General features: G+C 40.9%; 1 protein-coding gene across 1 annotated transcript in view; it reads left to right on the top strand.

Annotated features, from left to right (window-relative positions):
* The window catches only part of LOC124142240 (uncharacterized threonine-rich GPI-anchored glycoprotein PJ4664.02-like), a 37,515-nt gene extending 25,924 nt beyond the window's left edge, over positions 1 to 11,591 (top strand). The window contains exon 10 of the mRNA XM_048399335.1: positions 128 to 11,591. Coding sequence (XP_048255292.1) covers positions 128 to 7,752 — 7,625 coding nt within the window. The 3' untranslated portion in view covers positions 7,753 to 11,591. The remainder of the gene's footprint in view (positions 1 to 127) is intronic.
* The last annotated feature ends 15,209 nt before the right edge of the window (positions 11,592 to 26,800 follow it).

Raw genomic sequence — 26,800 nt, 5'->3', positions numbered from 1 at the left:
GTTTCAACAATAAATACCCTTATTTCATCACCGGATCTTACATCTACTACATCTGCTTCGTCATCAGATCCACCATCAACCACATCTGCTTTATTATCGGATCCAACTTCAACTACAACTGCTTCAGCGGAGCCAACATCTACAACAACTGCTTCATCGGACCTAACATCAGCTCCATATGGTTCATCCTCGGATTCAACACCAATGACACCTTTTTCATCATCCGATCTAACATCAACTGAACCTGCTTCATCATCCGATCTAACATCAACTGAACCTGCTTCATCATCGGATCTAACATCAACTACACCTGATTCACCCTCGGATCCAACATCTACTACACCTCCTTCATCATCAGATCCAACATCAATTACACCTGATTTGTTATCGGAGCCAACAACTACAACAGCTGCTTCATCGGACCTAACATCAGCTCCATATGGTTCATCTTCGGATTCAACACCAATGACACCTTTTTCATCATCCGATCTAACATCAATTGAACCTGCTTCATCATCGGATCTAACAACAACTACACCTGATTCACCCTCGGATCCAACATCTACTACACCTTCTTCATCATCAGATCCAACATCAATTACACCTGATTTGTTATCGGAGCCAAAATCTACAACAACTGCTTCATCGGACCTAACATCAGCTGCACATGCTTCATCCTCGGATCCAACACTAATTACACATTCTTCATCATCGGATCTAACATCAACTGAACCTGCTTCGTCATCGGATCTAACATCAGCTACACCTGATTTGTTATCGGAGCCAACATCTACAACAACTGCTTCATCGGACCTAACACCAGCTACACATGCTTCATCCTCGGATCCAACACTAATTACACATTCTTCATCATCTGATCTAACATCAACTGCACCTGCTTCATCATCGGATCCAACATCAGCTACACCTGATTCTTCATCAAATCCATCATCAGCTACAACTGCTTCATGGGACCCAACATCAACTATACCTGCTCTATCATCGGATCCAACACTATCTACACCTGCTTCATCATCGGATTCAACATCAACCACACCTGCTACATCATCCGATCCAACCTCTACTACACCTGATTTGTCATCAGATCTAACATCATCCACACCTGCTTTATTATCGGATCCAACTTCAACTACAACAGCTTCATCGGAGCCATCATCAACAACAACTGCTTCATCGGACCTAACATCAGCTGCACATGCTTCATCCTCGGATCCAACACTAATTACACATTCTTCAACATCGGATCTAACATCAACTGCACCTGCTTCATCATCGGTTTCAACAATAAATACCCTTATTTCATCACCGGATCTTACATCTACTACATCTGCTTCGTCATCAGATCCACCATCAACCACTTCTGCTTTATTATCGGATCCAACATCAACCACACCTGATTTATCATCGGATACAACAACTACTACACCTGCGTCGTCATCAGATCCAACATCCACCACATCTGCTTTATTATCGGATGAAACTTCAACTACACCTGATTCACCCTCGGATCCAACATCTACTACACCTCCTTCATCATCAGATCCAACATCAATTACACCTGATTTGTTATCGGAGCCAACAACTACAACAACTGCTTCATCGGACCTAACATCAGCTCCATATGGTTCATCTTCGGATTCAACACCAATGACACCTTTTTCATCATCGGATCTAACATCAACTGAACCTGCTTCATCATCGGATCTAACAACAACTACACCTGATTCACCCTCGGATCCAACATCTACTACACCTTCTTCATCATCAGATCTAACATCAATTACACCTGATTTGTTATCGGAGCCAAAATCTACAACAACTGCTTCATCGGACCTAACATCAGCTGCACATGCTTCATCCTCGGATCCAACACTAATTACACATTCTTCATCATCGGATCTAACATCAACTGAACCTGCTTCGTCATCGGATCTAACATCAGCTACACCTGATTTGTTATCGGAGCCAACATCTACAACAACTGCTTCATCGGACCTAACACCAGCTACACATGCTTCATCCTCGGATCCAACACTAATTACACATTCTTCATCATCTGATCTAACATCAACTGCACCTGCTTCATCATCGGATCCAACATCAGCTACACCTGATTCTTCATCGAATCCATCATCAACTACAACTGCTTCATGGGACCCAACATCAACTATACCTGCTCTATCATCGGATCCAACACTATCTACACCTGCTTCATCATCGGATCCAACATCAACCACACCTGCTACATCATCCGATCCAACCTCTACTACACCTGATTTGTCATCAGATCTAACATCATCCACACCTGCTTTATTATCGGATCCAACTTCAACTACAACAGCTTCATCGGAGCCATCATCAACAACAACTGCTTCATCGGACCTAACATCAGCTGCACATGCTTCATCCTCAGATCCAACACTAATGACACATTCTTCAACATCGGATCTAACATCAACTGTACCTGCTTCATCATCGGTTTCAACAATAAATACCCTTATTTCATCACCGGATCTTACATCTACTACATCTGCTTCGTCATCAGATCCACCATCAACCACTTCTGCTTTATTATCGGATCCAACATCAACCACACCTGATTTATCATCGGATACAACAACTACTACACCTGCGTCGTCATCAGATCCAACATCCACCACATCTGCTTTATTATCGGATGAAACATCAACTACACCTGATTCACCCTCGGATCCAACATCTACTACACCTCCTTCATCATCAGATCCAACATCAACCACACCTGATTTGTTATCGGAGCCAACAACTACAACAACTGCTTCATCGGACCTAACATCAGCTCCATATGGTTCATCTTCGGATTCAACACCAATGACACCTTTTTCATCATCCGATCTAACATCAACTGAACCTGCTTCATCATCGGATCTAACAACAACTACACCTGATTCACCCTCGGATCCAACATCTACTACACCTTCTTCATCATCAGATCCAACATCAATTACACCTGATTTGTTATCGGAGCCAAAATCTACAACAACTGCTTCATCGGACCTAACATCAGCTGCACATGCTTCATCCTCGGATCCAACACTAATTACACATTCTTCATCATCGGATCTAACATCAACTGAACCTGCTTCATCATCGGATCTAACATCAGCTACACCTGATTTGTTATCGGAGCCAACATCTACAACAACTGCTTCATCGGACCTAACACCAGCTACACATGCTTCATCCTCGGATCCAACACTAATTACACATTCTTCATCATCTGATCTAACATCAACTGCACCTGCTTCATCATCGGATCCAACATCAGCTACACCTGATTCTTCATCGAATCCATCATCAACTACAACTGCTTCATGGGACCCAACATCAACTATACCTGCTCTATCATCGGATCCAACACTATCTACACCTGCTTCATCATCGGATCCAACATCAACCACACCTGCTACATCATCGGATCCAACCTCTACTACACCTGATTTGTCATCAGATCTAACATCATCCACACCTGCTTTATTATCGGATCCAACTTCAACTACAACAGCTTCATCGGAGCCAACATCAACAACAACTGCTTCATCGGACCTAACATCAGCTGCACATGCTTCATCCTCGGATCCAACACTAATTACACATTCTTCATCATCTGATCTAACATCAACTGCACCTGCTTCATCATCGGATCTAACATCAGCTACACCTGATTCATCATCGGATCCATCATCAACTGCACCTGCTTTGTCATCAGATCCGACACTAACCTCACCTGCTACATCATCGGATGTAACATCAACTGCACCTGCATCATCATCGGATCCAACATCAGCCACACCTTCTACATCATCCGATCCAACATCAACTGCATCTGCTTTATCATCAGAACAAACATCTACTAAACCTGCTACTTCATCAAATCCAACATCAACCACGTCTGCTTTATTATCGGATCCAACATCAACAACACCTAATTCATCATCGGATCGAACACTATCTATACCTGTTTCGTCATCAGATCTAACATCAACTACAACTACTTCATCATCGGATCTAACATCAACTGAACCTTCTACATCATCGGATCAAACACCATCTACATCTGCTTCAACATCAAATCCAACATCTACAACATTAGCTACACATCCTTTATCATCGGATTCAACACTAACTGAAACTTCTTCATCAACGGGTCCAACATCAACTGCACCTGCTTCGTCATCAGATCCAACATCAACCACGACTGCTTTTTTATCGGATCCAACATCAACTACACCAGATTCATCATCGGATTCATCATCAACTACAACTGCTTCATCATCGGACCCAACATCAACTACACTTGCTTCATCATCGGATGTAACATCAACCGCACCTGCTTCATCATCGGATCAAACATCAACTGCACCTGCTGCATCATCCGATTTTACATCTACTACACCTGCTTCGTCATCAGATCAAACATCATCCACACCTGCTTCATCGGATCAAACATCAACTGCACCTGCTGCATCATCGGATTTTAGATCTACTACACCTGCTTCATCATCGGATCCAACATCAACCACACCTACATCATCGGATCCAACATCAACTACATCTGCTTCATCATCGGAACAAACATCTACTACAGTTTCCTCATCATCGGATCCAACATCTACTGCACAAGTTTCATCATCAGATCCAACATCAACCACACTTGCTTCATTATCGGATCCAACATCAAGCACACCTTCTACATCCTCGGATCCAACATCAACCACACCTGCTTTATTATCGAATCCAACATCAACTACACCTTCTTCATCATCAGATCCATCATCAACTACAACTGCTACATATCCGGATCCAACATCTACTACACCTGCTTCGTCATTAGATCCAACATCAAGCACACTTGCTTTATTATCGGATCCAACATCAACTGCACCTGCTTCATCACCTGATCCAACATCAACCACATCTGCTTCATCATCAGAACAAACATCTACTAAACCTGCTTCGTCATCAAATCCAACATCAACCACGCCTGCTTTATTATCGGATTCAACATCAACAACACCTTATTCATCATCGGATCGAACACTATCTATAACTGCTTCATCATCAGATCCAACATCAACTACAACTGCTCCATCATCGGATCTAACATCAACTGAACCTGATTTATCATCGGATCAAACATCAACCACACCTTCTACATCATCGGATCCAACACCATCTACATCTGCTTCAACAATAAATCCAACATCTACAACATTAGCTACACATCCTTTATCATCGGATTCAACACTAACTGAAACTTCTTCATCAACGGGTCCAACATCAACTGCACCTGCTTCGTCATCAGATCCAACATCAACCACGACTCCTTTTTTATCGGATCCAACATCAACTACACCAGATTCATCATCGGATCCATCATCAACTACAACTGCTTCATCATCGGAGGTAACATCAACCGCACCTGCTTCTTCGTCGGATCAAACATCAACTGCACCTGCTGCATCATCGGATCTAACATCTACTACACCTGCTTCGTCATCAGATCCAACATCATCCACACCTGCGTTATTATCGAATCCAACATCAACCACACCTGCTTCATCATCGAATCTAACATCAATTGCACCTGCTTCATCCTCGGATCCAACATCAACCACGCCTACAACATCGGATCCAACATCAACTACATCTGCTTCATCATCGGAACAAACATCTACTACAGTTTCTTCATCATCGGATCCAACATCCACTGCACAAGTTTCATCATCAGATCCAACATCAACCACACTTGCTTCATTATCGGATCCAACATCAAGCACACCTGCTTCATCATCGGATCCAACATCAACCACACCTGCTTTATTATCGAATCCAACATCAACTACACCTTCTTCATCATCAGATCCATTATCAACTACAACTGCTACATATCCGGATCCAACATCTACTACACCTGCTTCGTCATCAGATCCAACATCAAGCACACTTGCTTTATTATCGGATCCAACATCAACTACATCTGCTTCATCATCGGAACAAACATCTACTAAACCTGCTACATCATCAGATCCAACATCAACATCATCTGCTTCATCATCAAATCCAATATCAACAACACCTGAATCATCACCGGGCCCAACATCAACAGCACCTGCTTCATCCTCGGATCAAACAGTTACTACACCTGCTTCATCATCGGATCTAAAATCAACCGCACCTGCTTCATCGTCGGATCGAACATCTACTACACCTGCTTCATCATCGGATCAAACATCTACTACACCTGATTCGTCATCAGATCCAACATCAACTACAACTGCTTCATCAACTGACCCAACATCAACTACAACTGCTTCATCATCGGATCCAACGTCAACTACACCTGATTCACCATCGGATCTAACATCAACTGCACCTGTTTCATCATCGTATCAAACATTAACCACACCTTCTACATCATCAGATCCAACATCAACTGCACCTGCTTTATTATCCGATCCAACATCTAGCAAACCTATTTCATCATCGGATCCAATATCTACTACACCTGCTTCGTCATCAGATCCAACATCAAACACACCTGCTTTATTATCGGAAATAATATCAACTACACCGGTTTCATCATCGGATCCAACATCAACTACAACTGCTTCATCATCGGATCCAACACAAACTACACCTGATTCATCAACAGACCCAACATCAACTTCACCTGCTTCATCTTCGGATCAAACATCTACTACACCTGTTTCATCATCGGATCCAACATCAACTACAACTGCTTCATTATCGGATCCAACACAAACTACACCTGATTCATCATCGAATCTAACATCAACAACACCTGCTTCATCCTCGGATCCAACATCTACTACACCTGCTTCATCATCGGATCAAACATCTACTACAGCTGATTCGTCATCAGATCCAACATCGACTACAACTGCTTCATCAACGGACCCAACATCAACTACATCTGCTTCATCATTAAATCCAATATCAACTACACCTGTTTCATCATCGGATCCAACGTCAACTACACCTGATTCATCAACGGACCCAACATCAACTACAACTGCTTCATCATCGGATCCAACGTCAACTACACCTGATTCATCAACGGACCGAACATCAACTACACCTGATTCACAATCGGATCTAACATCAACTGCACCTGTTTCATCATCGGATCTCACATCAACCAAACCTACTACATCACCAGATCCAACATCAACTGCACCTGCCCCGTCATCAGAACCAACAACAATCGTGCCTGTTTTATTATCGGATCCAACATCAATCGCATCTGCTTTATTATCAGATCCAATATCAACTGCACCTGCATCATCGGGTCCAACATCAACTACAACTGCTTTACCATCGGATGAAACATCTACTACACCTGTCTCAATATCGTATTCATCATCAACCACACCTGCTCGGGACGAGAGATCGGAGAGTTCAACATCCCTTCACACCTCTGCACTGTCAGTTGTTACCCCCCATCTGGTAGGCGGCGCCTTGGCAGTGGTTATTCTGATGGCGGTGGGGGTGCTACAGATCGCCCTGTCGTTGCAGTTCATACAAAAGTTCAGGGAAGGGTTTCAACAGAGAGGACAGCGGAGAGACAGGGCTGTCGGTGAGAGACAAATGAACTTGCCAGTAAAGATTGTCACATCAGGTCCTGGGTACTACCAACACTCTCTGTACACAAATGGCAAACCAAGGTGACAACATGAATAGTAGTCCATTCGCCCATATGCATTCTATCAGACCATCGGGCAACAGGAATATCAGCCTTTTCCGCGCATATGCACATCCAGCAGGACAACATGACCATTAGCCACTACGCACGCGCACGCATCTAACATGCCTGGGTGACAAGATTAACCTCAGCCTCTATGTCAATAGACATGTCCAGCAGGCTAACGTGATAACATGAATATTAGCCTCTATGCACGCGTACACATCTAACAGGCCTGGGTGACAAGATGAATCTCAGCCTCTATGTCAATATACATGTCCAGCAGGCTAACGTGATAACATGAATATTAGCCTCTATGCACGCGTACACATCTAATAGGTCTGGGTGACAAGATGAATCTCAGCCTCTATATCAATATGCACATCCAGCAGGCTAACGTGATAACATGAATATTAGCCTCTACGCACGCGTACACATCCAACGGGCCTGGGTGACAAAGTAGATCTGAGCCTTTACGTCAATATGCACATCCAGCAGGCTAACGTGATAACTTGAATATTAGCCTCTACGCCCGCGTACACCTCTAACAGGCATCGATGACAACATGAATCTCAGCCTCTACGCACATATGCACATCCAGCAGACCGCGGTGTTAACATGACTTTTAGATGTAAGCTCGACATGTATGACCTCAGCTCACATCTATCGGGCCGTGGTCATCATCGCACGCTGCATGTCACTCTTGCGTTTTCTTTACACATCTGGGTGACCATGGAGACCAAATGATAATCTTGACGCTCTATGTTCTATGGATAAAATAGCAGAAAGCGGACATTTACAACATCCTACATCCTACATCATATTAACATCCTACTTGGGAGCCCTGGGGAAAACTAGACACTGGACGCTAGATATCACTAGCACACCTTCACACCCTCTTTAAATCCTCTGAGCAGTGGGCATTTACTTTTCTCTTTGGCAGCAGCACTAACTTTAAGACTAATCTTTGCAAAATAACGTTTCTGAGTATATTTCTGTCTGACATGATCTAACAGCATGTGGGGGATATAATGAACGCCGGGTATAGAGGTGTGACAAACACATATATTATATGTTTTTAAGTTGTTATACTATAGATACTTCTACATTAATATTTATTTTCCTTTTAAGTTCATCCTTTTTTGTTATATACATATTTATTGAAACATGGTGGGTAACATGAATGAGATGAAGCGGCCTGAAAATCATCTAGTTAGGGCACGAATAAAGCAGTAGCCGTTAGGGAGATAATGTGATTTCAGTTTATACTTTCCTCCACATTCAGAGACCAGTTGTATTAAGTTATTTTTCCTATGACATTTAATGTAGCAGTGGACAACATCAATATGTTTTGTTTTTAAAATAGTTGGTCGATACATTTCATGATCAAAATGCTAAGGTTTATCAGAAAGAAAAAGGCTAAATTTCAATTCAACGCTAAATCCGCCAATCCGCTTTAGTGTATTCGACGTCTACGTTTCACCATAAACATGACTGTGACAGTTTCGCGTGCCTAAATTCTAAAATTATCGTGTTTACACCTTATGACTCATTAAACCTTATGAGCCATCCTTGTATACATAACATTGTGTATAAAACCTTTGTATGCACACTGATGTTATATAGTACACAACATGAAATAGAAGGCCACCCTTGTGGTTTATATACAACATGGGATAGAAGCTTACGGCCGCCCTTGTAGTTTACACACAACATGAAACAGAAGGCCACCCTTGTGGTTTATATACAACATGGGATAGAAGCTTAAGGCCGCCCTTGTAGTTTACACACAACATGAAATAGAAGGCCACCCTTGTGGGTCACACACAACATGAAATAGAAGGCCACCCTTGTTGGTCACACACAGCATGAAATAGAAGCCCATCCTTGTAGTTTATACACAACATGAAATAGAAGCCCACCCTTGTAGTTTATACACAACATGGGATAGAAGCTTAAGGCCGTCCTTGTAGGTAGTTTACACACAAAATGAAATAGAAGGCAACCCTTCTAGTTTACACATAACATGAGATGGAAGGCCACCCTTTGAATATCTATGTAACAAGGAATATGTCAAATCAGGGAATATTTTAACTCCCTGAAATTTTCAGAGAATATATCTAATATTTCATTCTCGCAGGGAGTATACATAATCCCTAACATAGTTTACACACAACATGAAACAGAAGGCCACCCTTGTTGGTTACACACAAAATGAAATAGAAGACCACCCTTCTAGTTTACACATAACATGAGATGGAAGGCCACCCTTTGAATATCTATGTTACAAGGAATATGTCAAATCAGGGAATATTTTAACTCCCTGAAATTTTCAGAGAATATATGTAATATTTCATTCTCGCAGGGAGTATACATAATCCCTAACATTTTCAGGTATTATACATATTCCCTGGTTTGACACCAAGCTTTTTAGAAATGTGTCAGCCCAAATAATATATATTCAAATATTGAGCTGATCTGGAAATATATGCTGGAATATCTATGAACTATGGGAAGATATGCATGAATATTCAGGAGAAATGGTAAGATATGAAATGATATTTAGTTGATGTGGGAAGATCTGTACTGACATTCAGGCGATATGAGAAGATACGCATGAAAATCAAGGAGTTGTGAGAAGATATGCATGAATATTCAGGCGGTGAGGCAAGATACATTCTATGCATGGATATTTCGGTGGTATTGGAGCAGAGAGTTGTACATCCATCATATATAATATATCAATGGTTGACAGAGTTCAGTTACACTACAAGTAAATGAAGTAGTATATGTATGAATCTTCTTTTTGGTGATGAAAAGGGGGTAAAGCTTCTGGACTGGATCCAGTAGACGTCCAAATCTTAAAAAGATTTCCCACAGCATATTGAATATTTATTTTAAAATTTGTCATTTTCAGTGGGCAAAATAGGGCCCTCGTCTAAATTCCTACTTTTTATAAACAAGACATAATCTCAAAGTTGCTACATTCATATTATCCATTGACATAATTAGGCTGTGCAGGGAGAAATAATCTCCAATCATACCAATTAAGTCTTAATTGGGGCTTTTGCGCTGTAGCTGTATGCCTTGGCTATGTCAAACTGTAGGTTATCTGAGACTAAACTAACTTAGATCAATTGGCGATCTGGTAAAGTTTAGTTTCTGAAAATACCTGAAATGGGCTGTGATCGTTTACATACAATGTTTGTTTATTATGATGACTATGCTTAGTTATCTATTGTTGTAAACCTCCCGATTGTTCTCCAATCGGGTTAAGTCTCACAAACGTTATAATGGGACTTTATATAATATCCCAGCGATTATGTATTTAGAACTTCTGGTGATTTTGTAACATGTGAATGTCCCTCACTAGAGATTTACTTTGCATTGGAGCACAGTGTAGACAAGGAAATGTGCAGAATGGTGTAACACCAAATGATAACTGTACTCGTGGATTGAACTTGAAACCTTCGCATCTGATAAACCACAATGCTTTTAAGAATCTCATCTTCTCAGTTCTTGGAAAGTTGTTTGTTACATAAAATTGTTGATAAATGTTGCTTCAGATTATGTTTTTCGGTTCAGAGGTTAGATAAAATACTTATCCTCATCCAAATCACATACATTTATCCTACACGTATATATGTGTACTTGTGCTTCTATTTAAACTATCTCCCTGTGAACATGTTTTTGGTTCAACTGGTTTTGTTTGTTACATTATTAGTTTTTGTTTTTTTATCTATCAACTCTTACTTGTTATTCTGTCCGTGTACATACATTTACAAGATGCTCAACTCGTCGCACAAAGTCATGAATAAAGATTCAATTTATACAACTTTTTGTTCCTGTATTTTTGTGAGATGAGGTGAGGTGAAATTGGGTTTAACAACCCGTCCAAGATTACTGCACTTATATAGCGACGTGCATGTACGTGTGTGTGTTTGTGTGGCTACGTGTACTAGTCAGGACTGATGCCGATTTATAGTGCTAGCTCAGTAGTAGTAGTAGTAGTAGTAGTAGTAGTAGTAGTAGTAGTAGTAGTAGTAGTAGCAGTAGTAGCAGTAGTAGTAACAGTAGTTGTAATAATAGTAGAAGTAGAATATAGGGCGATATGGTTCCATTTTGAGCGATGTTTGCACCCATCTCGTAATAAAAGTTAATTCAATCTTTAGAAAAACTGCATACGTACAGACACAGTTACTTCCCTTGTCTTGCTCTGCCCACATATGCCCACGAGTTTGAGTGTAGACCTCCACAAATTCTGTATCAAATTCTTGTGCTGTGCTGCATGCATCCGAGAGTCACCAGTTTACAGGCCTATATGATTGTATAGCTTGTCATTTAAATTCTAAATCAGCGTCGTTCGAATACGCTCAACATTTGTATTGAAAGTCTGTTTTAGTAAGCGGACATAAAGTCTAAATTCTGAAGAAACCGTAATAGTATACATTCACCCTCATTGATGAAGGTAAACAACAAACTGAATGACTTAACTCTCTGACTATTCTGTAAGAAAGCCACATCCCCTCGGTGAAATCCTCCAAGTGCTCTGCCCAGAGAAGGTCGGTGGTTGGATCCCCGGTCGCGACATACCAAAATACATGGGATGGGGTATCCATTCTATCCTCATTGGGCGAATACTATAAAACCGGTGTAATGAAGTATTTGGAACCCCCACACTATTTGGACCCGAACCCATAGTACTATGACCCCCCCGGTACTTCTTTGATAAAAAATACATAGCAATTGGACCTCCTATCCCAAAGTACTATGGCTCTTCCGTGGCTATTGGACTCCCTGACCTTAAATAATTGGACTCCTATAGTAATTATATCCCCATAGCATTTGGGCCCCCATAGTAATTTGACCCAACTGTATGTATTTGGACCCAAGCGATTTATACCAGCATAGTGGCTCAAACGCTCGGCACTGATCAAAGTTAATCCCAAGTTCGAATTCTGCCAAGGCGACGGAACTGTCAGTGGTAGGTATTCGTATTATATTATGCAATGGTAGGGTGCAATGTAATACTGTGATTTACAGCAGTGTCCTACTTCGTTCTCCTGATATAAGGATTTGAATGCAGGTGAATCTATTTGTGTCGATGCGATTTCCCCTTAGTTTCTGACCCGTCATTGCATATCCGAGGCAGCACATCACAGGCACCTGGTGTTTATCAACAAGTGATTTTTTTAAATTTTAAAACAAATAATTTTAAAAATTATAAAAAAGCCTCGACAATCTTAGCATTTGATTCTCCACGATATATAATGTAAACACCAGGTGCTTGTGCAGGGCATATACTACATGTATATAAATTATCTGTGCAAAGTTACCCATTCGCATGGTATTCATGTACAACAAGACCAATAGACCCACTGTTTCTTGATGACATCATCAACGATCATGTTATATTATTGTATCCGGCTGAATGTCAAAACACTCCATAATGAAAGCTCTCCAACTTTATTCCCTGCAAAAGCATCACCAAAGGATGTTTTTCGGATGCGAGGTGACAGAAACTGCCTTTTTTCGTTCATTAAGTTTTGCAATTTTTGGAAGCCAGAGTCTTCATGGTATTGTCCGAACTTCTGAACTTCAGTTTATGGAGTCCCACGCACATCTTTTGGATGATATATCCATCACTCCTATGGAAGAGTATATAAGCAGAATTTAAATGGATCTTGATGGTACTTGGGGAACATAGATTGAGATTATTTCCGCAGCTACAATGCTGAAGACCGTCAATCCATGTCTATAGCAGAGTAGGAATGAAGAGTGGAGAACCCACATTCGGATGGCTCGTATATTCTCCTCTGGGAAACCAAACAAAAATGACTGAAGAAGCCATATATCTTGAGAATATGAGCGACCATTTCCAGCCAGTCAAAAGCACCGATACTACTGGCATCCATACCCTGAAAAGAACACCGTTCTTCAGATTAGAAGAACATCTCCCAAGGAAGTTCTTAAAATATGTTCCCCGTGATGTTCTTGACTCCTGCTTAGTCGACAACTTCAAGGACGCGCAGTTACTTGAAACTCCTGGGCGGGATATCATTATCCAGAAATTCCAAGATACCTACTACGATGTTGGTGCTCTAAACGAGATTGCTGAATGTGCACGCCGGGATATGAATGCAAATCCTTTCAACATGCTGTGTGATCAGGTTTCATTTGAAGAAAACTTTAAATTAAAGTACTGAACCTTCTAGCTTAATAGCTGACTTCATTGTCAGAAATGTGTCGAAGGTTTGGACAACTAACTACAGATTTCAAATTGACCGAGTAGAGACGGTTTGTGTGTAACATATTTCTTTCATATAAATATGATATTCAATCACAAAAATGCAAACGGTGTTGTTGTTACATGGATGACCATTATTTCCGAGATTTGCACAGCTAAATACAGCCTTAAAAAATTGACCGATATGGCGATGGTTTGTGAGTTACATGTATCGTTCTCGAATGTAAATAAAAATATGCATTCAATAAAAAGAATGCAAACGGAGTTGTAGTTACTTGAATTGATATCCCAGGAACAATATTTACATTTCCCTGTCTTTAATTAAAACACTATTTGTGCAAATAGGGTCGCAAAGGGTTTGTCCTTTTAAGCACAGAGCTGATCTCATTTTAGTGTTCTAACAAGGTCAAAGGGTTATTTTATCTAGCACTCTTTTACATAAAAGTAGACAGTCTTTATTTTAACGAAATCGCTGTGATGCTAGGGAACAAATGGTATTAAGCATCTACAATAGGAGATCCGAACCCACGATTAATGAATTTAGGCAGTACCTTTTACAAACAGAGCCATCAATCCATCATCGACAATCGTGATAATCGTATCCGCCCTGGAACGCGGATACGAGGATGAGGGTCGGCGCGGATACGATAATATAACATGATCGTTGATGATGTCATCAAGAAACAGTGGGTCTATTGGTACATGAATATCAAGTGATAAAACATGCCATGCGACAGGGTAACTTTGCACAGATAATTTATATACATGTAGTATATGTCCTGCACTGCACCTGGTGTTTACATTATATATAGTGGAGAATTCAATGATAAGATTGTCGAGGCTTTTTCATAATTTTTAAAATTATTTGTTTTAAAAATTTAAAAAAATCTCTTGTTGATAAACACCAGGTGCCTATGATGTGCTGCCTCGGATATTCAATGACGGGCCAGAAAGTAAGGGAAATCACATCATCACAAATAGATTCACCTGCAATCAAGTCCTTATAACAGGAGAACGAAGTAGGACACTGCTGTAAATCACAGTATAACATTGCACCCTACCATTGCATAATATAATACGAATACCTACCACTGACAGAGTTCCGTCGCCTTGGCAGAATTCGAACTTGGGATTAACTTTGATCACTGCCGAGCGTTTTAGCCACTATGCTGGTATAAATCGCGCTGGGGTACAAATACAGTGGGGTCAAATTACTATGGGGGCCGAAATGCTATGGGGATATAATTACTATAGGAGTCCAATTATTTTAGGTCAGGGGGTCAAATAGCCACGGAAGAGCCATAGTACTTTGGGATGGGGGGTCCAATTGCTATGTATTTTTTATCAAAGAAGTAACGGGGGGGTTCAGGTCCAAATACTATGGGGTTCCAAATACTTCATTTCACCGGCACACAAAGTCCCCCCAACCCCAAGTCTCCAAATCTGTACTCTACTGAGAAAGTGTTATCTAAATATAACATTTGTTACAGTTGACCACTTTCTTAATGGCATTGTGTGTTCAAAGCTTTCGGACATGGGAGCCGTGCCATTTTTCTCTTGTTAGAGGGGAACACAAAATACATGATCTGGACTAACAGTTGTCGGACTTTTATTTTTGGTGGAAGCCTCGGTGGCTGGGTTAGCTCCATGACGACATGTGCTGGCGATTGGGTGCCTCAGTCAAAGTGTGGGTTCAAATCCCGGACGGGACTCAACCTAAAAAAGTACGAGAATCTGTACTTTACAAAGAAAGTGTTAACAACATTTGTTGTCAAGAAAGCACAATAAATGTATATTCGGCTTTGGATGTGTAATGATATCAAAGACATTTACGGATATTGATGACGACTTGGAGGAGCTTCGCAAATCAGGGATTGGTACACAAATGTGTGTGTGTGTGTGTGTGTGTGTGTGTGTGTGTGTGTGTGTGTGTGTGTGTGTGTGTGTGTGTGTGTGTGTGTGTGTGTGTGTGTCTGTGTCTGTGTCTGTGTGTGTCTGTGTGTGTCTGTGTGCAAATGTGGTCCTGTTGTATATTACATAAAACATTCATCTTGAGCGGGATGGTAGTTCGAGTTGGATAAGCATGTTAACTGTGATCTTCTTATGGTAGAGAATGCCGCGCATGAATGTATTAATGAGATTCCCAGGTACATAGGGCCTTTTCGGCACCAGGAATATCCACAGAGGAGACTTAAATGGGGATTGGGTGAACACAATGTGCTACCTGGTAGATTGTATGTCATCAAACCGGACAACGTCGGTCTTTGGCTGATTGTGGCTTAAAACACACTTATTCATTAACTTGTATCGGAAATTGATTGTTCATCTTAATTGTTATTGATGAACACGTAATATATTTTAAAGAAAAAATCAGTGACATAATAACTACAACTTTATGTGAGCGAGAGTAGCTCTATTGAAATGTGATGAATAAGTGTAACTGTTATAAAGTTGTAAGCTTCTTCACAACCGTGTTAGGGGTTAGTTGATAGATTTAACAACAAGTAAGGTCATCTTGAGCGGGACGGTAGATGGATTAGCATATGAACTATGATTCTCTTTAGGTAGAAAATGATGTTCGACCTGGTAGAATTGTGTATTCAAACCGCACAGAATTGGTCTTTGACTGACTGTGGCGTCAAAACAAACTCATTCATTTACTTGAACTGAATGTTCATCTTAATTGTTATGGATGGTCACAGAGCCGTGATCCAGAGAACAGGGTGTCATTAGATAAAAATAATAATAATAGGATTACCAGAAAAACGAGGCATAACACCCAAGCCAATAAGCTTCGCTCATGATCAGGAACACAAGAATAAGTCAGTAGAAGAAAACTGCCCCGTAATTATATATGACAAGCTAGTCGGGTATAACATGTATATGTGACAACAAAGTTATTAAAATGAAGAGCAAAACTGATGAAAGTTACTAATAAACGTGGACGTGTATAAGTGTTATATCGTCACTGCAAAAATAATGAGTTTTTGTCTTCAGTATTAGCGATATTGTCTATGCTCCACCGGTGCGTAAGCGTTAGCCTTACTATCTCGTGGTATAAATATTGCAAGAAATTGTATTTCTGAAGACATCACGATACAGATGTTACGATGCATCACGTCTGTACTAGCGCTTGATAACAGCCTTTTGTTTGGGTGTTTCAGAAGTTGAAATTGCTGCTCTTGATATTGTTAATTAAACTTTGATACTATAAACAATATAAGGTTATATGAGAGTATGACTTTAGAACGGTAACATGCGTTAATTTATATCTGATATATATATATATATATATATATATATATATATATATATATATATATATATATATATGTAGGATGTATCGGGGTGACATGTCTGTATCAAGTGGAGGTAATGTGTTAGTTGATGCAGGAGGTGTCGTGGTAACATGTCTGTATCAAGGGGGGTTAATGTGTTAGTTGATACTAAAGGTATCGGGGTAACATGTCTGTATCAAGTGGAGGTAATGTGTAAGTTGATATAGGAGGTATCAGGGTAACAAGTATATGTCAAAGAAAGGTAATGTGTTAGTTGATACAGGATGTATCGGGGTAACATGTCTGTGTCAAGTGAAGGTAATGTGTTAGTTGATACTAAAGGTATCGGGGTAACATGTCTGTATCAAGTGGAGGTAATGTGTTAGTTGATACAGGATGTATCGGGGTAACATGTCTGTATCACATGGAGGTAATATGTTAGTTGATGCAGCAGGTATCGGAGTAACATGACTATCAAGTGGAGGTAATGTGTAAGTTGATTCTGGAAGTATCGGAGTAAAATGTCCGTATCAAGTACAGGTAATGTGTTAGTTGATACAGGAGGTATCAGGGTATAATGACTGTATCAAGTACAGGTAATGTGTAAGTTGATACAGGAGGTATCAGGGTAACATGTCTGTATCAAGTGGAGGTACTGTGTAAGTTGATACAGGAAGTGTCAGGGTAACATATCTGTATCAAGTGGAGGTAATGTGTTAGTTGATACAGGAAGTGTCAGGGTAACATATCTGTATCAAGTGGAGGTACTGTGTAAGTTGATACAGGAAGTATCAGGGTAACATGTCTATGTCAAAGGAAGGTAATGTGTTAGATGATACAGGATGTATCAGAGTAACATGTCTGTATCAAGTGGAGGTACTGTGTAAGTTGATATAGGAAGTATCAGGGTAACATGTCTGTATCAAGTGGAAGTCCTGTGTAAGTTGATATGGGAAGTATCAGGGTAACATCGCTGTATCAAGTGGAGGTACTGTGTAAGTTGATACAGGAGTGAGTGAGTGAGTGAGTATGGTTTTACGCCGCTTTTAGCAATATTACAGCAATATCACGGCAGGGGACACCAGAAATGGGCTTCACACATTGTACCCATGTCGGGAAGTTGATACAGGAGATGTCGTCGTAACATGTCTGTATCAAGGGAAGGTAATGTGTATATTGATTCAGGAGGTATGCGGATAACATGTCTGTATCAGGTGGAGGTAGTATGTTAGTTGATACAGGAGGTATCGGGGTAACGTGACTGTATCAAGTGGAGGTAATGTATAAGTTGATAGAAAGGGTATTCGGGTAATATGTCTGTATCAAGCGAAGGTAATGTGTTAGTTGATCCAGGATTCATCGGAGTAACATATCTGTATCAAGTGGAGGTAATGTGTTAGTTGATACAGGAAGTGTCAGGGTAACATGTCTCTATCAAGTGGAGGTAATGTGTTAGTTGATACAGGAAGTGTCAGGGTAACATGTCTGTATCAAGCGAAGGTAATGTGTTAGTTGATACAGGAAGTGTCAGGGTAACATGTCTGTATCAAGTGGAGGTAATGTGTTAGTTGATACAGGAAGTGTCAGGGTAACATATCTGTATCAAGTGGAGGTAATGTGTAAGTTGATACAGGAAGTGTCAGGGTAACATATCTGTATCAAGTGGAGGTAATGTGTTAGTTGATACAGGAAGTGTCAGGGTAACATATCTGTATCAAGTGGAGGTAATGTGTTTAATTGATACAGGAAGTGTCAGTGTAACATGTCTGTATCAAGCGAAGGTAATGTGTTAGTTGATACAGGAAGTGTTAGGGTAACATGTCTGTATGAAGTGGAGGTAATATGTTAGTTGATACAGGAGGTACGGGGGTAACATGACTGTATCAAGTGGAGGTACATGTAATGTGTTAGTTTATACAGTAGGTATGAGGGTAACATGTATATATCAAGTCGAGATAATGTGTTAGTTGATACAGGGGGTATCAGTGTAACATGTCTGTATGAAGTGGAGGTAATGTGTTAATAAATTCCATTTGGCGTATAGGGCAAAATAGTGGTGAAAATGATGTGAATGGGCCACTGAAATTCATTTCCATCAGCGCTCCCATAAGAGGATTATATGTTTTCAGCTACCTTTCGTACATTAGGATAGATATTCAAAAGCATCATCATGCATGCGCATTGTATTTCATATTGTCAATTAGGTATTTCTTTTCATGAAAGAAAGAAATAAATTATTAATTGTATAATATTTACTAAAATATTTTACAATGAACGTGTTTGTAAAGTCAGAGTAGAAATAACATACATAGAAGATGTGCAATTCATCTTCAACAGCAAAACAAGCTTTTTTTTAAGCTTGCATGACATGCAATATCTTTCATTAAATATGATAGTTTCACATCTGCCGTCTCAGCAGCAAGCTTGATTGCACCATTTAAATGAATAGGATGCTCTTAAATGTTGAAGAAAGGCTTAATCTTTATTCCTAATACAGGAAATGTATTATCCCATCATTTTATAGTGTACGTGTGCTTTACAGTGAAGGATGTGCCTCATAAATTCAATATAACATTGCATAGTAATGTCACTGTCGTTATATTCTGCTTTCAGAGCAGCGCACCATCCCATGTCGCCCGTCGAGACCACTCACACATGCAGCCCGCACATGAATCTGGTTGTTGAGTATATTTGCAAAATCACCGTGATCTGACGTAGCCATGGCGACGGCGTCTCAGATGCTGGATAAGTTAGAGTGTGGTATTTGTTACGGGAAGTATAAAGTTCCCAAGACTCTTCCTTGTCTTCATTCCTTATGCAGCCAATGTCTTAGTCATTATATCACCAGTACCCTGAGAGGTTTCCTATGCCCCTACTGCTGGGAGCTGGCGTGTGTGAAGGATGACACCGTGGCTCTCACCACAGAGACCAGGAATGTATACTTCATCAAAATCAAGAGAGTCATGACAATGGAATCCCGGATTCAGATCGGTTGGTTGGTTGGTTGGTTTGTTGTTTTACGCCGCACTCAGCAATATTCCAGCTATATGACGGCGGTCTGTAAATAATCGAGTCTGGACCAGACAATCCAGTGATTATTGTCATGAGCATCGATCAACGCAATTGGGATCGATGACATGCATCAACCAAGTCAGCGAGCCAGACCACCCGATCCCGTTAGTCGCCTTTTACGACAAGCATAGTCACCTTTTAAGGCAAGCATGGGTTGCTGAAGACCTATTCTACCCCGGAATCTTCACAGGTCGGATTCAGATCGGATCGTGGTACGACAATAAGGTCTGCTTCGGTATCGCCGCTCTTCCTAATAACTGCTTAGCTCTCAGTTACACCAACTGCCCAGGGATAGACATTGTAACGTTCACAGGTCATCGCTTGCGATCTCTACCGCTTCCTGAAACCCATCTGTCCAGCCGTCTGGCTGCTGGAGGCGAATGCCTCCTCATCACATGTTCCTCCATGGCGACGTTAGTCATGTTAGATGAGGATGGGGATGTGATGCATCAGCACACCAGAAACCCGTACCTAAACGGTCCGGCCGGAGCTGTGTATGATGGGAGAATGGGGATATATGCTGACCCCCACAACAACACGGTAAACGAGGTGGCCGGGGATAAGATCAACGTTCACACACGGAGAAGGATGGACTGAGGAGGCCTACAGGCGTGCATCTGGATGGGGACAAGAAACTGTATGTTGCAGATGGGTCTACGGTTAAGGTGTTTCATTTTGTGTCTCTGTCTGCCGCCAGTGCGAGATCGTAGAAGTCAGTGAAGGATGTTCATCAAAGGTCGTCTAAGGCGCCCGCAATTCGCTGTGCAGAGTTGTGTCCCTTGGGCACGCTAGAAACCTATGAATGTGGGTTCGAATCCCGGTTCTCCCCGATTATGTTTCTAGGTTTGTCAGCACCATACCCGTGCGCGTGGGTTTCACCGAAGTGGTAAACGTCTGAGACCTGTATCACTTCGGGCTCTCCTCCAACAATAAGCTGACACGCCGTGATATAACTGGAATACTGTTAAAAGCGGCGTTAAACCCAACTCACTCACTCACTCACTCAATCACACAGTATTCGAACCTCTAGATAGTAGGATCAGGTTAATAGAGTTAATATTACTGGGAAAATGAGGTTTTGTTTAGCTTTCTATCTGACGATACTCCGTGTGGCTAAAAGCCCATAGCTACCTCTGCTTGTCGTACGAGGTGACTTAATGGAATGGCGGTCAGATTCTGTGACGTGGTTGACTGGAGGTCATGTTACACCGACGACGTGAGACTTTGCTCTTAATATGGACTGGTTTGTCTAGACCAGACTTATTTACAGCACGCCGTTACACAGATGGTATATATTTATTGCTTATGGAGGCGTTAAGCAACAAACAAACAGCTTTGTTCTCAGGTCCGGACCGCCCCCTTGGTCTAGTGGTAGAGCGTCCGCCCGGAGAGCGGAAGGTTCGGGGTTCGATCCCCGGCCGCGTTATACCAAAAGATGGTACTTGTTGTTACCCTGTCTGGCGCTCGGCATTAAGGGGCTAAAGCAAGGACTGGTCGTATCGGAGTCTGTATACTGTGTCTGAGTGGGGTATTTATGGTAAACTGCGGCATGGTATCTCAGTGAGCTAGCACTATAAATCGGCATCAGTCCGGACTTGTACTAGCAGCCACACAAACACACACACGTACATGCACGTCGCTATATAAGTGCAATAATCGTGGATGCGAAGTGAGTGAGTGAGTATGGTTTTACACCGCTTTTAGCAGTATTCCAGCAATATCACGGCGGGGGACACCAGAAATGGGCTTCACACATTGTACAAATGTCGGGAATCGAACCCGGGTCTTTGGCGTGACGAGCGAACGCTTTAATCACTTGGCTACCCGACCGCCCCCAGGTTAAGTTGATGAGTAGGAATTGGTTACCTTCAGAACACAACAATGAGTGTGTTCACGGGAGATAAGTACTCATAAAGAGAGGTTTGTGATTTAAGTAAACCAAAGGACAGACCTCTCTTGAAGTCTACCCATCTCCCCAAAACGCACTCATTGTTGTGTTCTGAAAGTAAAACTACAAACATTGTTTTTGATAACGAAGATATTGCATTTTGCCAGTGAATATAAACTTTGAAGTTCAATTCAAGAGCTATGTTATCTCAATCGCAGGTACTATGATATACATAAAAGGTAGGTCAGCTATTTCAAGAAAAAGCTAGTGACCACATCCCCGTAGATTGTGACATAAAACTGAAACAAAACGTAGAGAGGAAAATTGTCAGCAACATCGGCTTGAAATTCGTTTTGAGTGTCCACGGTACTTTTGTATTTATCCTCTTTACTATCATTGCATAAATATACCAAATGGAATGCTCTATATTTCTAACGTATGGACACAATCTGCCCACTACGGTATGTAATGTATAACATTCGAAATAAAATATAACCGTGACTTGATCAGTTTAATTAGAGAAGATACGCAAAAAGACGAACGAATCACACTTTGACTAATCATGAAGACACCCAAGCCTGGAGGAGGAGATGTCAAAACATTGAGGAACAATTGAAAAAAAGAACTTGATTTCCTTGTTTTTGTTGACGTGTTTGATCACCAGGACATGGGGCGTTTGTATGATATATAAACATGTGTCTACCCGGTATTAAATTAATGCCACAACCTCGTCCAATAATCATAAGAAATCTCTGTTTAAAGTAGAACTGTTTGTATGACTATTTTATATGTGACTATATCATAAACATGTGGACATAACACACATGGTTGAGTGACTCAAATAGAAGTCCATTCGTTAGCGTATGAACACAACACTGACACGAAACTTGCCATTCTGGCAGATTAAGCTAACGTGCTTGTGTGTAAAGCGAGTGACAGACTTCTTCTTCATGCATGCCAGACTGTCCGTGGAGTGAGGAATGTATATCTTCTGTGACATTAACAGTGAAACGTATACAGAAACCAATGTGTCATCTTCTTTTATTATGAAAATTAGATATGTATATGTTGATTAAATGCATTTGTAAAGTAAACTTTATATCCTAAAAAAACCTTTATGTGTCATAATGTGCGCGATATGTCAACAGAATTCTTTTTCAAATGTAATTGAAATTTTGAAATGAAAGTAAAGAGTTTAATTTGTGCACAAAGTATGGATTTGTATTCTTTTGCCATCCTATTCGTCCTTGGATCCATCTGACAACTCAGCCATGAACCTTCAAAATGTCGTAATCCTTAAATTATTTGAGAGGAAAGTAGGCCCTGGGCGGTCCAATTAGTGTTATCCGGGTGATGAGTATTTTTTATACATACGTGCTTGTACGTGTGTGTGCTCTTGATAGTCAGGAATATTACCTGTTTTATAGTGCTACCGTGCTTCAGTCTCAACATGGATACCCCAGTACTTATTTAGCACCTAAGTGTAGGGTAACAACAAGTACCATCGTTTAGCGACTTTATGTATGACGCAGACGGGGATCGAACAACTGACCTTCCGGTTTCCTGAAAGACGTTCTATCCAGCTTGACGACGGATGTGGTCTTTATCTAGGCCCAACCGTAAGATAATCTAAGGTATATGGTATTATTTATGTCTTTGGTGAGGTGAGGTGAGGTGAAATTGGGTTTAACGTCGCGTCCAAGATTATTGCACTTATATAGCGACGTGCATGTACGAGTATGTGTTTGTGTGGCTGCTTGTACTAGTCCGGACTGATGCCGATTTATAGTGCTAGCTCACTGAGATACCATGCCGCAGTTTAACATGAATACCCCACTCAGACACAGTATACTGACTCCGAGCCGACCAGTCCTTGTTTTAGCCCCTTAATGCCGAGCGCCAGACAGGGTAACAACAAGTACCATCTTTTAACGTCTTTTGGTATGACGCGGCCGGGGATCGAACCCCGGACCTTCCGCTCTCCGGAAAAAAGCGATGAAACTCTTTCCATGTTCAACAGAAATCGTTGCTGAAAGCAGGGTCGATTGTACGATTCCGACTTTATCCTGAGCATGTATCGCTATCAAATAGTGATGATACCAGGTCTTCGCGAAAAGGTGAGTGTATCCTGTCCCACCGTGGCACCCGTCACAAACACATGCAAGGGCAAATGAATTATTCACCTCACAAAACATTTATCATATCTTCATTGGACGTTTTGTTGTGTTTAACACGTTGTTACGCGTGGGATGAACTGCAGGGTTTCCCGCTAAAGCCACGAATAACTATTAAAAGAATCACACAACAATCTCTAAAGTTTAAAGACAGATTTGATAATTAAAACAAAGATAAGTACATAACAATTCTCAATTACTGGGCAAGGCACTCATATACAATGTTAATTTGTTTAGGCTAAGCAATATGATAAATGTACATTATAGATAGTAGTGAGTGAGTGAGTGAGTGGGGTTTTACGCCGTTTTAGCAATATTCCAGCAATATCACGGCGGGGGACACCAGAAATGGGCTTCACACATTGTACCCATGTCGGGAATCGAACCCGGGTCTTCGGCGTGACGAGCGAACGCTTTAACCACTAGGCTATCCGACCGCCCCCTTATAGATAATAGACACTTCAAATTCCTTGACATCACACTCATAACGTATTCAATCTCATACAGTTCGTGTCCTTGTTCACAGGTTCCCAACGTATATAGCACAGTTCACGGGATAACAGGATAACATCAGTTTCCTCCTTCGAAGCGTCGACAGGACCTTCTAGCCATATTCACGACCAAAGTGACAATATGTCCTTTGAAGGTCTAAATATACGTCTCTTGCATTGTTTAAAAATGTTGTCGATTTGTCTGGCGTGCCATTGTTGTAGTCATGTTGTGACAACTGATATCATCCGGTTTTTTTTAGGTGTCTTGTGACTGAGATGTTTGATATACACTTGGTCTCTGACATTATATGACATTAACTTAAGTTACCAATAAACACTCTCAATCTGGTGTTTATGTTACGCTACTTAAACTTGAGACATGATCCTTAAAATAGGCTATCAGGTGTTTGTTTTGTACAAGACAACCCGATAAGGCAAGCGAGTGTCTTTGTGGTGAGTTACAAGCATGTAGATTATAGGTTGAAATATAAACTATTTTCAGTGAAATGTAATAGCTGATATCATGTAATCGAGTCACGTGATCATCCCCTTTTTGATCATCAAATACCCATATACACGTGGCAAAAACCGGACGGCCCTTGATGTATGGTGAAATACATACTCACATCACACTGTCCAGTGTTTCCTCGGACGAATCCGTCTCATTATAGCTTTGAATATACCCACATTGCTTAATGTTGATTAAAGTCACACACATATGCCACTGTTAGTACTATTACTGGTATTTCGTGATCTGGGTGTGGTAGGGTGCGTTACGATTGAACATCCGTGAATACCGTAGGTGCAGATACCACGAGGAAAGGATAGAAACACAATTATTTTATACATGTATCTGTGCCACCAGTTTAAGAATGTAGTGTAATGTTGGTTTGTGGAATGCCAAATTTAATAAGTTTTAATCTAATAAGCAATGTAGGCATGCTGCAATTGATTTGACTTTACAGGTTACCTGAAATGGATCATTCGAGGCTGTGCGTGCCTGAAACACATAACTGGGATAATTACTTTAGATGTTGCCTGAGAAACATACCTGAACAATGTACATGACTTGACATGTTGCCTGAGACACATAATGCCTGAATATTGTACATCACTTTATATGTTGCCTGAGACACACCTGGACATTGTAAATGAATTTACATCATGCCTGAAACACATACCTGAATATTGCACATCACTTTACATGTTGCCTGAGACATACCTGAATATTGCACATGACTTTACAGGTTGCCTGGGGAACTTACCTGAACATTGTACATGACTTTACATGTTGCCCGAGACATACCTGAACATTGTACATCACTTTACATGTTGCCTGAGACACATAATGCCTGAATATGGTACATCACTTTATATGTTGCCTGAGACACACATGGACATTGTACATGAATTAACATCATGCCTGAGACACATACCTGAATATTGCACATGACTTTACACGTTGCCTGGGGAACTTACCTGAACATTGTACATGACTTTACATGTTGCCTGTGACAAACCTTAACATTGCACATGACTTTACATGTTACCTGAGACATACCTGAATATTGCACATGACTTAACATGTTACCTGAGACAGGCCTGAATATTGTACATGATTTTACATGTTGCCTGAGACATACCTGAACATTGTACATCACTATACATGTTGCCTGAGACACACCTGAGCATTGTACATCACTTTACATGTTGCCTGAGACACATGCTTGAATATTGTACATCACTTTACATGTTGCCTGAGACATACCTGAATATTGCACATCATTTGACATGTTGCCTGAGATACATGCCTGAATATTGTACATCACTTGACATGTTGCCTGAGACAAATGCCTGAATATTGTACATGAATTTACATGTTGCC

This window comes from Haliotis rufescens, unplaced genomic scaffold, assembly GCF_023055435.1.
Source record: "Haliotis rufescens isolate VD_foot unplaced genomic scaffold, xgHalRufe1.0.p SCAF_2, whole genome shotgun sequence".
Taxonomy (NCBI): domain Eukaryota; kingdom Metazoa; phylum Mollusca; class Gastropoda; order Lepetellida; family Haliotidae; genus Haliotis; species Haliotis rufescens.
Note: the sequence above shows the minus strand (reverse complement) of the source record. Positions and strands in the feature narration are given on the sequence as shown.